Source organism: Eleginops maclovinus, chromosome 6, assembly GCF_036324505.1.
Source record: "Eleginops maclovinus isolate JMC-PN-2008 ecotype Puerto Natales chromosome 6, JC_Emac_rtc_rv5, whole genome shotgun sequence".
Classification (NCBI taxonomy): Eukaryota; Metazoa; Chordata; class Actinopteri; order Perciformes; family Eleginopidae; genus Eleginops; species Eleginops maclovinus.
The window spans coordinates 8,108,546-8,125,764 of NC_086354.1; the positions used below are offsets into that span (position 1 = coordinate 8,108,546).

Consider the following 17,219-nt stretch of genomic DNA (forward strand, 5'->3'; position numbering starts at 1 on the left):
ACATTGTCTTTCTGGCCTGCGCTCTAATACCTTTCTATATTTGATATCTATTGACCTGCCTCTGTACCCTTCGCCTGTTTTAATCCACAGCAACTTGAAAGATTGAATAGTTCCTGCAGTGGTCAGAAAGAATGTCTGATAAATGTCTTACTGGTACTTTACAGTGATAACCAACCACAGACTATAAGGTTCCCATCAAGTGGTACTTCAAAAGTTGCCAGGGGGGGTACGTAGGGAGACTAGCGAAGCTGTAGCTAATTATGGTTTGATTACAAATGTGAAGTTGGTAACCTTTAACCCAGTAACGGTTTAAAGCTTCAAATGTACACAAAGTAGTAGACCAAACTATTATAAATATTGAGTTAAAGTCATTCACTTAATTTGTGAAAGTGTAATACATTGGGAGACAGGTTTATGTGGGTTCATCTGAAGGGTACCTTAACCAAAAATGCTCGGAACTGCTGATAAGGATCAATGACTAAACGGTGGATATTGTATGAAGTCATTTTGAATGCTAATGAGGGATTGAGGTTTACTTTTTTTTTTCACTTAAAAAACAACACAGATGGGCTGTACCTACAAACACATTCAAACAATCAATGTACAGTAGAATTAATGGAGACCATGTGCAAATTGTGTGAAACAAAACAATAGCCTAAATGGATTGAGATCTTCCACTAAACAGTTGGAATTATATTGACCGATAAGATTGATAATTTTTTACTTGAATTAATAATATTCACCAAATGTCTTTTGCATTAACATTTGCAGTGTTGAAAAATGCCACTGCAGTTACATTCCTGAAAAGAGCATCGATGTTTAACCGACACAGCTGCTGTCCAGCAGGGGTCGTTGTGTCGTGATCCCCAGCAGCGTCAAGAAACAAACATGGCGGCATCCAGTGTCTTCAGACCCGGCTTGTTCAACAGCAAAGTTGCAATAGTAACGGGCGGCGGGACCGGGATTGGTAAAGCTATCGCTATAGAGCTGCTGGAGCTCGGTGAGTGATGCAGGGTGCTGGGTGAACAGAATTTTGTTTCATAGAGCTGACATTTAGAAGTGAACAGCTACTGACTGACCGACCAGAGCCAATTGCACTTCGACACAGATACCAGAAAACATGCACTGACTTTTAGACCCGCTAAATTCTTCACAATTTGACACTGTTTAAACACTGCAGGCACACTGTTTGGTAACAGCTGTCGAATTGAGGTTTGGGATAAAGAATGATACAAATGCATTACATTTAAATTCAGTATGATTTATTGGAAAGAATGTGGCATGAAACAATATAGCCAAACAATTAAGGAACAGAAAAACACCAAGGTATAGTTTATCAAATCAATTAAATATTGTTTGTGTTCATTTTCACTCTTTCTTAAAATGTATTTTATTATTATTTCATATTTTAGTGGTGCTTTTGGAGCACACAACGATATAAGAAGAAATCAATCAACCAAATAAAAACATGTGTATATAATGACAAAGAGTCATAATGTGACTTTTGCAGTGACATTCAGTAGAATGGATGGGTTAAAGTTTAACTCCAAAACAAACCATCAATGATTTCCAAGTTGTGTCAAAGTTAACAGACCATGAAGAAGAATATACCCTTAATTGTCCCACAGAGGGGAAATGTACATTCTGCATTTGACCCATCTTAGTGTTAAGAGCAGTGGGCTGCCATATGTACGGTGCCCAAGGAGCAGTGTAGGGAACGGTGCCTTGCTCTGGGACACCTCGGTAGCATTTTGGGGACTTGAATCAGTGACCTTCCGGTTCCCAATACAAATGCCTATCGACTTTGCCACCACCGCCCTTGGGTTCTTAGAAACTCCAGTAATGTGCTTTATACATAAGGAAAGGAATTATAAGTAAAAAAAAAAATTGGGGATAAGAGAATAAATCCTCTTAGAGTAAACCGACATGAGTCAATACTGTAATCATAGTTTTGTCATTTTATCTTCAGGTTGCAATGTGGTCATCTCCAGTAGAAAGGTGGAGAGGTTGGAAGCAGCAGCTGAAGAGATGAGACAAAAGATCCCCGCCTCCAGCCCGGAACGTGTCACTCCTCTACAGTGTAACATCCGAAACGAAGATGAAGTGAGGCCCTGCACTCACCTTCAGCCTCACAGTCCTTCATGTTGTTGCATTCAACAGCTGATCGTCTGTTTTCTTTTATCCCCAGGTGAAGGATCTTGTGTCGTCAGTGCTTAAGCGATACGGCAGGATAGACTTCCTGGTGAACAATGGGGGAGGTCAGTTCAGCAGCCCGGCAGAAAACATGTCATCCAAAGGCTGGAAAGCTGTGATTGACACCAACCTGACGGGCACCTTCCACTGCTGCCAGCAGGGTAAAGATACAGGCCGCTAACACAGCCTCAGTGTGTGTTTGTGAAGTGCTCAGTGTGACTTTTAACTGTTCTGTCCACACAGTCTACGCTGCATGGATGAAACAGCATGGAGGGGTGATTGTCAACATCATTGCTGACATGTGGAAAGGCTTTCCGGGGATGGCGTAAGGAGCAACACCAAATTAACTCACACACTCTTTTCCATTTAACTAAAACACAAAATGAATCAATATTAATGATTGCCATTCCAAATTGCAGTAAGCGTAATATTTGGTAAAAACAAAATATGTGAAAATATAATTCTGAATGAAGCATTTTGGTGCTGCAGAAAAGTCCAGGCATTCAAACAGTATTGTTGTGTACAGATCCTCTTAAAAAATATCACACTATGATCATTTTTATATATTTTACATTGACTCAGAAGTTTAAAAGGCTTTATTGTGATATGAATATCTTAAGATTCAGGCTCCTACTACAGGGCAACAAACAATATACTCAAGACATAAAAAGAAATAAAATTATTGCAAGAAGAAAATAAATGAAATATTGCAAGAGAAAACAGTGCAAATAAAATGCAGAAATAAGTAAACTATATGCATGTAAAATGATGTTTCAAAATTGATAATTCCCTCAAATATCGTATGTATGATGCAAGAACACCAATGCGAGTAGAGACGAAACAAGAATGTGTCTTAAGAGAAATGAGGAGGATGCTGGTTCGTTTTATTGTTCAGATCTACACAGATTTTGAACTAGATGGTAAATCAGAAAACGAAAACAGTGTAACATGGGATTGATGCATTTGACTTCAGACGTTTATCTGTCTTTACTCAGGTGTAGCACTGCAGTAACTGTAATGTATCATATCAGTCTGATCAGCTGCAGCATTCAATCATGAGGAAGGCTGTTCTGGTGTATCCTTTAGCATCCTTCCTTAGAGATCTCTACTTGCACCGTAATCCTTGATTGCGTACCAGAACCACTCATGCTCTACAATAATCAAGGAGCAAGGAAATATCAAATAAGAAACTTGGGATGATGTACTTACTGTTCCTCCTCTCACTTACAGCCACACAGGGGCAGCGAGGGCAGCGGTGGACAACCTAACAAAGAGTCTGGCCATCGAGTGGGCAGCTGCAGGAGTCAGGGTCAACTCTGTCGCACCTGTAAGTACGGATCATTAGTAAACACAGGATAAGTGATGCTGTGTTTAATTTGTCATTTAAAACCTGGGCCTTTCTCTGGTTGCAGGGCACAATCTTCTCCAAAACTGCAATGGAGAACTACAAGGAGCTTGGACCAAATCTCTTTAAGATGTCTGTTCCATTTAGCCCCGCAAAAAGGCTAGGGGTACCAGAAGAGGTAATAACCAAAATACTGGTTTCCAGATTAAAAAAAACATTCAGAAATCCTTTTCCTAAAGTGCATTGGGGCATTGACAGACAGTGTTACAACAGCAAAGGGGCAGTGTAGATTAAAATAGATTATTTAAAAAGTAGGCTAACAGATTAAATAAAAGTCCTTCTATATCTAATATTTGTTTATTTGTTCAGATTTCATCAGCAGTGTGCTTCCTGCTCTCTCCTGCGGCCTCCTACATCTCTGGAGCCACGCTGAAGGTGGATGCAGGACAGAGTCTGTACCACTCCATGTGGGAGATACCCAGTACGTATCAACACTACAGTTCATACTTGAGAACAGACAGCACTATATAATAGTAAATAGTTCTAAATTATTGTGTGTTTTGCGTGTCTTTGTCCAGGCCACAGTGCATGGCCTGAAGCTCCAGAGGGGGAGAACCAGGATGCTCTGAAGGAACTGCTCAACCCAAAAAGCAAGCTCTAATCATGGCTAAGTCTGAGCCAAAGCACCACAAGCAATGGGAAGAAACAAGACATCATAGTGGCCCGGGACTAAGATAGCAGTATTTATTATTATAAATTCTGTACATAATTGTATTTAATTAATTGAAATACAAGTGTCTGATTGTTTTTTTGTTTTGTTTAGAGTTGTGACAAAACATTGAAATGCATGTAGAGTATGATATAGTAACATTTTCAGTGCCTTTGTAAGTTGGTTATTTACAGTGTTTTTTGAAAAAAATACCATCTTTACAAAGATAAAATGACAATAATGTTTTTAATACATGTGTACTGTTAAGAGTCTCTGAGGCTATTTAACGCTGCTCATCTTTGATATAGTTATGAAATGCAGTAATACTTTATATACTGTAACATGTTTCCTTTATTGGGCCAATATTTAAGAGGCAACAGACAATTGAACATAGTACTTTAACATAAATCTTTGGATAATAAAATAAATAAAATATTTGAATCATAAAATGTGTGTATTTGGACTATTTATTTAATATTACAACAATATATAAAGGTATAGTTAAGGTACGTGTAAATGTGTTAGACGCTTTGTTATATTGACCGGCGTGCTGTGCTGTTATATCGTCGTTTAAACATTTTGGATTGGCAACATTAATCCAGGAGCTTTTCATTAGACTTGCATATTCAGTCAAGTGTATTTTCTGCATATTCCTTTTTGTTTTTGTTTTATATAGATAGATGTTCACTTCCCCACAGTAGGTGGCGGTAATGCCTTGTAATGCTGGTTTCTACCTGTGATAAAACGCAGAAGGAGAACCTTAGTCCTGCTACAGAGGTCACAACAAACCACTCAGGTACAGTGTTATCCTCTTTAATTAATGTTACATTATGAAGCATCTTTTGTTGCACGTTTGCAATGACCGACCAAGATATGTTAACATATTTGAAGCCGTAGATAATGCCTATAGAGAGCAAATGCTGCAATTAAGTATGGCTGTAGCTAAAAACTTAGCTAGTGTTAGCACGTTAGCTAACATAATGCTAGCTGAGGAAACGCTGTCTACCTTCATTAGACAACGATTTTTTTTCTAGACTTTGACTTAATCACTATTTAGATTAATTTTGTACAAATCTTCACTTTGGTAAGTCACGCAACTTGTATGACATTGTATGAACAAAAGCAAGTCATTGATAAAGTAGGGCATGTTTCAAATGTTCAATAACGTTTAGCATCATTGATCTTTGGCAGGTTTATTGTTTGCAGGTTCAGCTACCAGATTGTTTATTGGTTATTTATGAACAACAGTAAACATTATTAACATTAAAATCACTGCCAGGGACTGCTTCACAACTAGTAGTTAGCATAGGCTATATTATTTCAAAGTGCAAAACATCAAAATTACAAAATGATAATGTGGCTTTTGATTATTAAAAAAAGAAAAAGACATGTATTCATAAAAAGTGATTTCTTTATTATAGCAGTTAGACAAGTTATCATTAAGTATTTTGTTACAAAGTATGATTTATGTGCCAACTTGCGTCCTGAGAATCTTAGAACAGCAGTGTGTCAAGATAATGGAAAGCAGCCAATCACATTAAGCTCCATAAATAATAGCACTAAAAACTGTATAACCTGAGAGTATTTTTATGCTTATACAATGAACATAAACATAAAATAAATTGTTCATTACAAATAATAATTTTAAAGCTGTTCGAAATGGGTTGGAACCAGGTAAATCCGTTCCCACATGTACATTTCTGGACATAAACTGAGATGGATACCAATGAGTTAGCAGTTTTCACTTGTACTTAAGGGGAAACATGTTTGAGCCTATATTGAACACATATTGTGGATCGTTGACATATTGTGTGTCTTGTAAGGTTTGTGTCTGTGACTCATGACAGCACAATTCTAAAATAAAAAGCAAATGGTAATATGAAAGGCTGAAGTTATCTATGGGTGATTATATATTATCATGCATCTGGTTTCAGAATGGGAGGTGACCACGGGCATAACAAGCTGGTTCTGCCAGACTGGCGGCAGTGGAAGGTGGAGGGGACCCCACTCGAGGTTGTACAGAGGAGGCTGGCAGGCAGGGGCCTCAAGGATCCATGGGCTCGGTCAGTGTTTCTACCAAAAGTAAATATAGCTGTCTCACATTTACTTAATTTTGAATACTGACTATTCTTTCTCTGACTGTCACTGCAGCAACGAGGCTTGGAGATACACTGGCGGCTTCGCTCGTCCTGTCACTCTGTCTGAAGTTCTTCTGAAGGGATTCAAGTGGGGCTTTGCCGCCTTCGCTGTCGCTGTGGCTGTAGAGTACACCTTCTTCCCACCAAAGAAGGGCGGCCACTAACGCTAAACCCCAGAGTCTAATAATCTGTATTTTCTGTTCATTAAATGTTTTCTGATCACCTCATGGCTTCCCTTAATCTTCTTATTCACCCTGTTACATCTTTAAACCAAAACCAATTTAACATACTGTGCATTTTTTATTTGAAAGTGCATATATAGAACCACTATTCCTGCTTTCTCTTCCTGGTCAGCTTCCAAAAGATTAATCTAAAACATTTTACTGTCAGGATTACAAAAATCAGCACTACAGTAGCCAGCAGCGCTATGACATCCAGGCAGTAGTACTGGATCCAGTTGAGGTCATGGACGGCAGCTTTAAGATGTTTTGCCCCTTTGTTGCGCATCACATATTCTGTCCAGTACACAGAAAGTTCAAGTGGGTCAACCAGCCGGTCTTTATGGAGATCAGACAGCCTCTGCACATTATCTTTATACCTGGATGATAAAAGATTCATGGCAAAAGTTGAAGAATAAAACATTAAAGTGAAGTAAAAGTATTAAAAGCATATTTCAAACCATTTAAAAATATATATTTTAATCAACAGGATTTAAAGGGGCCCTAATATGCTATTTTTTAGGTTTAATATTTGTCATTTTCTGCCTATGCTGTGACTTTTCCATGCTTTATCGTTTAAAAAGTTCTTAATTTTTTTCATACTGCCTGTTTTGCAGCAGCTCTTTTCAGTCTACGTCTGAACCAGAGCCCAGTCTGCTCTGATTGGTTATCTGGCCAAGTTACTGATTAGTCACCTGCTTAGAGATGTCCCACCCCTTAGCCTATCATGTACAATGTGTTGGAGCGCTAGCCAAAAGACGCGAGTGTTAAAGTTATGTCACTAAGTTACAGAAGTAACCTGCGTTTCAGGCAGGGTGGCACTGTGTGGGAGAGAAACTCCCTCTGGAGGGAACTTGAAGGATTTTAGTCTTTGCAGACCATTAACATGCACAAAAACATGTACCAAAAAAATGTAACACTACAGGGAAGAGAAAACTATAATAGGGCCCCTTAAGTCAGTGACCGTTTGACCCATCACCTGGTGTTGTTGATGACCTCATTCAATCCTTCCAGAAGGCTCTCTGTAGTTATGTCAAAAATATCCAACACGAGGCCGGCTCCTCTGCTCGCCAACCTCTGGGCGTTGTCAGGCTGGTCACCCCCAAGAGGAACCATCACCATCGGAACAGCGTGACACAGTCCCTCGAAGAGACCATGTGAGCCAGCGTGAGTGATGAAGGCCCGCACTCCAGAATGCGCTAAGAACACAGCGATTTAAATCTTTTTCAAACCTATTTATGTTATACATCATTGGTCAGTTTTCAGTCACATGCTTTAAGGATGTTTTGCAGTGGATTTACCCACCTAGTAGGTCATTCTGAGGAGCCCATTTCATGAACTTCACATTTTCTGGAACATTATCAGGAACCGGCCCAGTGTATCTCCATACTACCTATCAAAATAATGCATTGCTTTTTAAACAAAGTTTGATTTGAATTGCATTTATGTATGTTAACATCGATGTTCCTGTACCTTCTGTGGAATCTGTCTGAAGGCTTCCAGGAAGATGGAGGTTGTCTCTTCAGGCAGATCTGACACCATGGTGCCCAGAGTGAACACTACAAACCCATGTTCTCCTTCCAACAACCAGGACTCCAAATCCTTCAACACACACACACACACACACACACACACACACACACACACACACACACACACACACACACACACACACACACACACACACACACACACACACACACACACACACACACACACACACACACAAAGAGATGCCAGGGTCTGGAGTTCATCTATATATTCCTCTTCCTACCAACATTTAAAGCAGTGAGAGTTTTTATCTTTATTCTTTTCTTTTCAGAACATTTATTTATTTAAATCCAAATCAATTTCATATATAAAGAAAGGATATCAATAGAAGATGAAACCATTTAAAATGCACAATTAATTATTGGATCAAAGAAACAGGACTTACCCCAGGCAGAGGATTTCTCACATGGCAGTTGATTCCGCCAACTAGCACCATATTAGGCATGAGGGGCCGTGGGAACTCCAGCGTGAAGTCAAGCCTGTTTGAACACAGTATTTATGTATATTTATGTAAAAAACAAATCTAAGATGTCTTATATATTTAGTGTGATTCAGTAGCACGGGATAACAGTAACAGTAAAATGATCATTTTAAAATTTATCTCATGCTGTTGAGTAGAGTTTAAGTGTGTATGGACCAGAGGTGGAACAAGTACCTATCTTTCCTTAAGTAAAAGTAGAAATACTATAGTCTTGAAATCCCCCATTACAGGTAAAAGTCCTACATTGAAATGTTACCTTCGTAAAAGTACTATCAGCCATAAATAATAATAAATAAATAATTCAGTAAGCAGAATTGCTATTTTTACAGTATTTTCCCATTATAGAATATTATATCATCCAGTTTTATTACGTACAAATACTTGTAAGAGAATTTTAAAGTAGTAGTTTGTCAATATGGGTCCAATTTTAGCAACTTAAAATACCAGGTTGATTGATAATAAAAAAATGCATCATAACATATCAGCATATAATGTGTATGTATATGTAACAGCGCCCATGAGTGTTTAATACATGTAAATAAAGAAAGTGGAATATATGTCTCTAAAATGTAGAAAAGTACAAGTACAAAGTAGCAGAAAATAGAAGTACTCATGAAAAAAGTGCAATTTAGTCAAAATAGTACTTAGTGATAAAATGGCAAATGCACTTTGTTACATTCCACCAATGGTAAATTCAATCTGCAGTTGATAAGAGTTATTTTCATTAACCTTTGTACATGTTACCTCAGCAGCCAGATAGCCGAGTCTGACAGCATTTCAGCCACGCCCACCTCCTCCCTCAGGAACTGATAGGCTAAATTGTCAAAGTGCCAGTACATCAGTCTGCAAAGCAGCGGCTCCAGTAAAGCCACCTGTAGGTCAGAGGCATCCCACAGCAATAAACCAGTTAGTAGAGTAAGGCATAGGTGCTTGGCATAAGACTTAAATTACATTAGCGAAAGTTACATTTTAACAGTGCTAAAACCAATGTCATAATGAGTTGGTAGGAAGACAGGAAGATATATAGTGGCATGTTAATAGAGGCAAGTTATACCAGTGGCAACATCCAAATTATAGCTGAATATTTTTTGTAGATATATAGAGAAAGGGGAACAAATTTGAGCTATAAAAAGGGCCTTGTTTTGCTTACCAAGGTGTTGATAGCCCTCTCCTTGAAGTTCATTTTATCCGTGTTTTTTGTTAAGAAGCGCGGCACATATGAGGGAGGGGATGGGCATCCTGCAGTCTTCATATCCATAGAACATGGAATTCCTCTCAGCAAATTTATTGTGGGTAGACCTGAACATGATGACTGGTGAGAAACTGTGCAGACTGTATGAGAGCACAAATAATACAAGTGTAAAAGAACTCACCTAATTTCCGAGCTATGAGAGTGCCTGTGGGCACCATGGGGTCTGTAAGGACGGCATCAAAGTTCTGGAGAAATGGTCCAAATCAAAATAGATAAAAGTTCAAGGTTCAAGGGGTTTTTATTATCATATGCACAGTAGCTGCAGTGTAGTTATGGCAATGAAAATCTTAGGTCCCGAGCTCCTCCAAAAATGCAACATATTATACATAGGACATAAGATAAAAAATAGTGCAAAATGAAACAGAGTAGGATAACTTAGAATAAAATAGTGCAGGTTATGTTTATAGACCAGTCTACAAGTAGTGCAGATGAAGTTAACTATACTACATGTCAGAAAAATTAATAAAGACAAGCCAAACTATGCAGGGAATGTTGAAAGTGACCAAGTAAATGCAGCTGTACATGTACATAGAAAAAAATAAACAACAACGGTGCAAATTTAAGCTCTGAAATCTTGATTATTATATTTATTTAAAGCTTTCTCAGCAGACATTTTGAGTCCTGATAGTAAAATAACATGATACGGGACCCTGAGACAGAGGAAACTAAATGAAATGTGGCCACCTTGAAGAGTATGCACTTTTAAACACTCACACGCGTAATAAAAAAGGTCATAATTAAATGTTAAATGTCCATACTTTGTACACTAATGCACCATTATGTATGTCCATTTGACGCATTTAACCAGTGATTCATGAACTTTGTTGGCCTACGACGCCACAAAAAACAGAATCTGGTTGTCAATATTTGTATTTTTTGTGTTCCGCCTCTGTTCTTTCACTCACCTGCTGTGCCAGATGTGAGATGACACTGTCATTGAACAGTAGGCTCTCTGCTGTGATGTGGATGAAGCCAGTAATTCTCTTGATTTGTGAGAATCGTGTCGTAACTTTCTCTGTGAAAGACTGTGCTGATTTTTTCATCACGTCCATGTGTGAAGACATGACATAATCAATGTGAGCCCGGTCATAAGGGACAGGAAAGGTCAAGGTGTCGTAGTGTTTTCCTGGACCCATCCGAATGCTGACCTCTGGTATCACCACTGTGACCCGGTGTCCACGGCGACCCATTTCTTGGGCAATGGCCTTTATACCCACCCAGTGACTCCCATCCATAGGTACAACCAGCAAATTTCCCGAGTAACCAGAAGAAGCATTGTCACTGCAGGAATGCTACAAGTTGCTGCAGCCTCTTCTGTCTTGACCTTCTCTGGTATGGAGTTTTCTGCCACAGTCTCACCTACAGCACCACTCACATGTATATCCACACTTAGAAGCAGGAACAAAAACACTGCAGATTTCAACATTGTTCCCTCTTCTGTGTCTGCAGCTGACTAAATCCAACACAAAGGAAAAAGAGAATGTCAAGCTAAGTAAACAATGGTCTTACAACCCCCCCACACTTTCTCTATGAATGCTTGTATAAGCCTTTTCCACCCTCGGGTCCTTTGACTGGGTTGTTGAAATTCCTCTGTGATTGAGCAGAGTTGTGTGCGTTCAAAGTCTGCGCTTTAACAAGAGTGCAAATTGTAGGCTTGTATGGTGAGAGATGAAGAGCCCTAGTGGAGAGTATCAAGGAGTTATTTAACCTGGGTGGCTTTTTTTGTTTTGAAGGTCTGGCGGGAACTTTATATACCGTTTAGCGGTAAGATGGGTTGATTTGCTGTGGCTGGGAACCTCCATTAGCAACTATAAAAGTCCTGATTCCCACCAAGGCAGCATTCAAATGTGCATACTTTTTTTTCTTGTCTTATAATAGTTACTGCAACTGTCCCTTTTATATGATAAGCATATGATTGGGACATATTATTTAATCAACACATTGGACTTTGAATTCTTTGTAATATAACCGCTGTAGCTACAGAGGTTTGTGGGTCAGAATAGACAAAAACATTTCTTGTGACAGGATGTGGAGGGACATACTTTTTTGACATTCGACATACAGTACGTACTGTACTATGTATTGGGACATACTAAACCAGGGGTGGCCAACCCGCGGCTCTCGAGCCGCATGCGGATGTTTGCCCAGTCTCGAATTTTAATTGTGTGGTTGTTTTTGCACATATGTATCCAAGTTCTCAAAGGGTTAACTACACACAAGTTTCAGGCCAATCATTATAGAGAGTTTGGGACACTTTCCGTGCTTTAGCCAATCAGAATGCAGATCCTGCAGTACCGGAGGTGGGCTTTACTGCACTCGCGAAGTGACAATGAAGGGAGATCTGCTCTGAACTGCGAAAATAAAACTCAGATAAAATCGTAATAACTGATTATAAAGTTGTCAAATCAAAACGGTAACACTTTGCAGTTGTAGATGTGTGTGAGAGGACCTGCTCACGGAAAGCTTGCCACCGACACAGAAGGACTCCCGAGTTGCTGAATCGCCTTAGCGAAATTAATAAGAGAGAAAGTGCATCTCTGTCAGCAGAGCTTCTGCCAGTCACAGGGTAAACGTTGAGATAGTTATCATGAGAGGATAATTAACTAAAATACACTTCATTTATTTTCATGAAGCAGTATTTGAACCAACCTTAGTCATGGGTTTGCTTTAAATACGAACATTTAAACATTCTTTACAAGCCAGATTTGTAAAGGATTGTTCAAGGCAATGAATGCCAACTTAGTTCAAAGAAGCAACATGCGGTAATATAAAAGTAGTTTTCACATTATTTGAAGTGAGAGTGTGTGTGAGTGCACACACTCTTAATGGCTGACAATAACTGGCCTCTGGTCTTAGTACTGATTTCTGTCAATATCATGGTGTGTGACATTTACAAGAAATCTGGCTGAGCAGAGGTATGTCCGTCTGTGTGACGGAGGGTGTGTGTGTGTGTGTGTGTGTGTGTGTGTGTGTGTGTGTGTGTGTGTGTGTGTGTGTGTGTGTGTGTGTGTGTGTGTGTGTGTGTGTCTGTCTGTGTGTCTGTCTGTCTGTCTGTCTGTCTGTCTGTCTGTCTGTCTGTCTGTCTGTCTGTCTGTCTGTCTGTCTGTCTGTCTGTCTGTCTGTCTGTCTGTCTGTCTGTCTGTCTGTCTGTCTGTCTGTCTGTCTGTCTGTATGTCAATTATTGTACATTTTTAGATTTTCATTTTATATGTGTGAGAGATAGAGAGGGGCACAGAGGAAGAGAGTGAAGGAGCACACCAGTGTCATAGCTAGGCCTATCTTAGGTGGACTTCAGCCCACCTAAAATGTTTAAAGCCCACCCAAAAAAACATTTTGAAATTGAAAAGAAAAATATTAAGTCTATAAAATCTACAAAGACAAGTTCTTGCATTATCGGGCATCTTTATTTCTGCCTAAAGTATTCTCACTGGGTTATAAACACATAAACACTTTATGCAACAATATTTATAATCAAAACATATAATATACATTATTCTGAAATGGGCCAATTTGCATAATAATTGCTCTTGGTACTTTAATTATATCGTGATGCTTTTTGGAGCCATAATGCAGTTTGTGTTTATTTTATCTGCATAAATTCATGTTAACCTGTAGTTCTGACATTTGACCACAAGATAGAGCATTGCAAAGTGCATAAATGTAATCACCTGGTAATCAGAGTCAGGTGTGTGTAATGGGAAAGCAAACAGTTTTTTACTGGTCGTGTTTGTGTTGAGACAGTGTCGTGGAGTAGATTCGAAACGTGAGACATTGTTCACTGAATGGAAACAGGCCGAGCAATGTCGATACCTTCATAATTATGTTCAACTGTAAATAAATGGATCGTGAGATTCAAAGAGATATGCTGATTGGACATTTTTTTATTCGACTGGAACACGAGTCCGATGAAGTTCTCCCGTTCGCATCCCTCAGTGTCTGAAAGTATCTAGATCATACTTAAAGGGCACTACAATGCGAATACTTTTGCACTTTTACTTGAGTAGCCTAACATTTTGAATGCAGGGCTTTTACTTGTAACAGAGTATTCTTACACTCAAGTAGCTACTTCTCCCACCTCTGTGCATAGATGAGAGTGGTGTAAATAATCTCAAAAAACAAATCAAGAAAATCCCTTTTATGGTCAGTCACAACAATATGTTTCATTCAGAGGAACATAGATATAATAGAAAGATCTAGTTCAGATTTGACAAAAGTAGCAACTGCAAGGAAAGTTGAAAGTTATATATTTGTCAAGAAGTTGAACAGTAGGCCTACTAATAATAGTTCCATTTTTTTATTTCCATAGAGTTTATGTTAAAGACAAAGATAAACCATTCATTGACATCACTAGAGATTGTCTCTGCTAGCAAATTGAACACTGCGTGTAATGCATCTCCAGCACCATTTAAATCTACAGATTCATTTATATTAACTTTATCTCTGGCTGATAGTATAAACTTTATATATGAGGTGAAACGTGAGTGCGTGTAAAATATGGACATAAAGGATTCCATGGTTGCTATGGTTTGACGCAGGAGTAGCATTAATATCGGATCATTATTTAAACCATAACAACCTGAAGACGGTCACGAAAAGTATTTTCTCCGCTTTCACTCGACGTTTCTTCCAAATCATCGCTTCTACTCAAGTCTTTGTACATCCTGACAAGAGTTACAGACTCCCTGGGAATTATTACAGCGAGAAAACCAACTTTCATCATGGAAAATGTAAGATGTAATGACGTTCAAAGTCCCCGTTGTTTTCAACGAGATTTACCGTAAACATTTTCGGAAACCTCACAGTTTACTGATGTTTATCAAATCATGTAGGCTACTGTAACAATAAGTAGCATTACACACTGTAAGCATCAGATTAAGGTCAAGTATATATGCACAAAAAAAATCCCCAAAGCACACACAAATTCCTCAAAACTAGGCTATATATGAATATATTCACAAAATATGTTGTTGAAAATATACATTAATAATAATTTATATTAACTCTGAATATTGTGACTTTGAATGCATGTAATTAAAGTAACTCTGAAGTACTTAACCTAGCATTATTTCCATCCGATGTGTAATATGTACAGTAAACATAAATATGCTTAATTTATATTATATACACACATCACATATGCCTCAATAAAGCACAATATTAACTGACATGAGGGCCTCAAGGTGGGTATTGTTTTGTTACTGGAGCTGTCTCATCTTGAGGAGGTTTTCAGACTTTGATTACATGTTTCATGTTCCTTCATTTATGTTTTTTATCCAACAATCACATCAATCTTGGGCCATGTAATCTTCCAGCACATACAACTAATAATAACACATTTGATTTTCATACAACGACTTGACAAAAGATATCGAAAAGGTCCATCCTGCAGGTACTTGTAAAGCTAACAGGAGTGTGTGTTGTTGCAGGATCGAGTACCCGTCCCCCTTCAGGACCACCAGACAGGAACGAGAGTCTCTGCACGCCGGTCAGGGCGTGCGAGGAGGCCTGCAGTCTGCAGACAGTGTCCATGCTGCAGGGACGACCAGGTGAGACATCTGATTCTCAACTTTGTTCCTTGAAGTTGAACACAATTTAATCCTCAAGAGCTGAATTCGATTGTTTTGCAAAAAGGCAAACAGATAGGGGAACTAAATTGTCAATACTAAATGTTTTGGTACCAGACAAGGTCGACTATACAGGACTAATGCATCGATTACTCTCATTTCAAGTAATCCTCTGCAGTGCATGTGATGTAGATGTTACCTCTTGTAAAATGATAAAACTATGTTGAAGTTTACTAGAGTCTGACATCCTCTTGTGTTTTTCTGACCTTCTTCAGGTGCCAAATACAAAGTGCCTGCACCCTGCTGCTTCTGCAGACCTTCCCAAGAAAAGGAAGCAGACCTCTGAGGCTCCTCCTCCTAAACCTGCTGCTTCTCCTAAACCTACTGGCCTGTCACCTGTCTCTTATGTGCCCCCCAGCTCCCAGACCTCCACTGCTCCCCTGCACCTCGACGACCCTCCAAGGATCCACAACCGCTCAGTCGAGGAGTTCCAGCCCATCTACCATGGAGTTGTGGATGCCATGCTGAGGTACGTTGTGTCACAAATTAGTGTCAGTTTCCAAAATATATCTCTCTATTTTCCTTCATCATAAAGATTTATTTTGTATTTCTTTGCTCCTCACAGGTTCCAGAACGGTCGCCTGCGTCCATATAGTTTGGGTCTGGGTCGTCGTATTAAGCAGAAGCTGTGGGAGCGACTGGACCGTCCGATAATCACAGAGACAGTGGATGAAGACGGTCTGGTTCATGTGGACGTGTCCTATGGTGCTGGAGTCCAGCCTCCGCTCTACAACGTGGATGTTTCGGGTGAACCAAAGCCCGAACATCCACCAGCAAAAAGGGCTAAGCACTAAGACACACTCACATAAGCTGCATGTCTAAACAATACTGTGCTTTAAGTTTATTTTACTTGTTTAACCTTCATTTTAGTAGTTTTAAGTATTGCAGTTAAGTTTAAGTTTGATAAGTGTAGAGTTAAGTGTTACGTTTTTAGTGCTAAGAATTAAGTGTTTAGTTTAAGTATTCAGTGTTAAGAGTAAGTTTTTAGTTTGAGTTAACATTCCTTTGGTTGATCTTGAATGTATCCCACCACTAATGAATTGTCTTCCTCTGAATCAGTTCATGCTTGAAACAGTCTTCTCAATCCAGCTTCAGCCTAAACAGCAACCAATATCACCTGCTCCACCCTCCAGCCTCCACCTGTTATTCTACCATCCACCTAAGACAAAACACCAGCCTTGCGCTACAGCCTTTGAGATTACAAACTCCTCTCCACCTACAGCCACTGTCACTCTGCTGCCTCCATCCTCTACCATCAGCTTCACCAACAAACTGCTGCATCACTCTCCACCTGTAGCCTCCGTCAGCAACCTGCACCTGCGTCCACATCTCTCTCAGACAACTGCTGTCTGAAACATCCACCAACAGCCTCTGTCAGCAATCTGCAGCTGCCGCCTCCACCTGCAGGTTCTGACAGATGTTGCGGTAAATTCACAACCTACATCCACCTGAAGACGACAGCTCCGCCTGAAGATCCCAACAGAAAGCTAAACCTCCACCTACAGCCTCTATAAGGAAACGTGCACCGATGTTATCCTACCACCATGTGGAGACCTCAGTGGAACAGCAAGGACCAGAGAAACACACTCAGCTAGTCTTTCAGTTAATATGCAAAAATACTTCTGTGTTATTAAAGCTGGGTTTCTGTTTATAGTCTGTTCACTTCTTCTTCTCACAGGTGTTTCCATACGCTGTGTGAAAGACTGAG

At 39.4% G+C, this 17,219-nt stretch overlaps 3 protein-coding genes across 3 annotated transcripts; 2 read left to right on the forward strand and 1 right to left on the reverse strand.

Moving 5' to 3' along the window:
* The first annotated feature begins 46 nt into the window (after window positions 1-46).
* Window positions 47-4,696, forward strand: pecr (peroxisomal trans-2-enoyl-CoA reductase). Its single transcript, XM_063886635.1, has 8 exons — window positions 47-1,000; window positions 1,970-2,103; window positions 2,189-2,354; window positions 2,437-2,518; window positions 3,424-3,520; window positions 3,606-3,716; window positions 3,908-4,019; window positions 4,117-4,696. Exons 1-8 carry the CDS (start codon window positions 889-891, stop codon window positions 4,197-4,199), a joined length of 897 nt encoding a protein of 298 aa, XP_063742705.1. The 5' UTR covers window positions 47-888; the 3' UTR covers window positions 4,200-4,696.
* Window positions 4,697-4,942: 246 nt separating this feature from the next.
* Window positions 4,943-6,609, forward strand: ndufb3 (NADH:ubiquinone oxidoreductase subunit B3). The gene is made up of 3 exons (XM_063885337.1): window positions 4,943-5,043; window positions 6,182-6,310; window positions 6,399-6,609. Exons 2-3 carry the CDS (start codon window positions 6,183-6,185, stop codon window positions 6,547-6,549), a joined length of 279 nt encoding a protein of 92 aa, XP_063741407.1. The 5' UTR covers window positions 4,943-5,043; window position 6,182; the 3' UTR covers window positions 6,550-6,609.
* On the reverse strand, window positions 5,641-11,398 carry LOC134865671 (UDP-glucuronosyltransferase 1A1-like). The gene is made up of 9 exons (XM_063885332.1): window positions 10,793-11,398; window positions 10,009-10,072; window positions 9,786-9,934; window positions 9,380-9,507; window positions 8,540-8,633; window positions 8,077-8,205; window positions 7,909-7,996; window positions 7,583-7,802; window positions 5,641-6,983 (listed from the first exon to the last, which is right to left on the reverse strand). The coding sequence occupies exons 1-9, from the start codon at window positions 11,120-11,122 to the stop codon at window positions 6,713-6,715; spliced, it is 1,473 nt and encodes a 490-aa protein (XP_063741402.1). The 5' UTR covers window positions 11,123-11,398; the 3' UTR covers window positions 5,641-6,712.
* Window positions 11,399-17,219: the final 5,821 nt, after the last annotated feature.

Coding starts and splice junctions, on each gene's coding strand:
- ndufb3 (XM_063885337.1), top strand. CDS start 6,183: ATGGGAGGTGACCACGGGCATAACAAGCTGGTTCTGCCAGACTGGCGG. Junction 6,311..6,398: donor CTCAAGGATCCATGGGCTCG/GTCAGTGTTTCT, acceptor CTGTCACTGCAG/CAACGAGGCTTGGAGATACA.
- pecr (XM_063886635.1), top strand. CDS start 889: ATGGCGGCATCCAGTGTCTTCAGACCCGGCTTGTTCAACAGCAAAGTT. Junction 1,001..1,969: donor TATAGAGCTGCTGGAGCTCG/GTGAGTGATGCA, acceptor TTTTATCTTCAG/GTTGCAATGTGGTCATCTCC. Junction 2,519..3,423: donor AAAGGCTTTCCGGGGATGGC/GTAAGGAGCAAC, acceptor TCTCACTTACAG/CCACACAGGGGCAGCGAGGG.
- LOC134865671 (XM_063885332.1), bottom strand. CDS start 11,122: ATGGATGGGAGTCACTGGGTGGGTATAAAGGCCATTGCCCAAGAAATG. Junction 8,634..9,379: donor TCGGCTATCTGGCTGCTGAG/GTAACATGTACA, acceptor GTGTTCAAACAG/GCTTGACTTCACGCTGGAGT. Junction 6,984..7,582: donor GAGGTCATCAACAACACCAG/GTGATGGGTCAA, acceptor TTTATCATCCAG/GTATAAAGATAATGTGCAGA.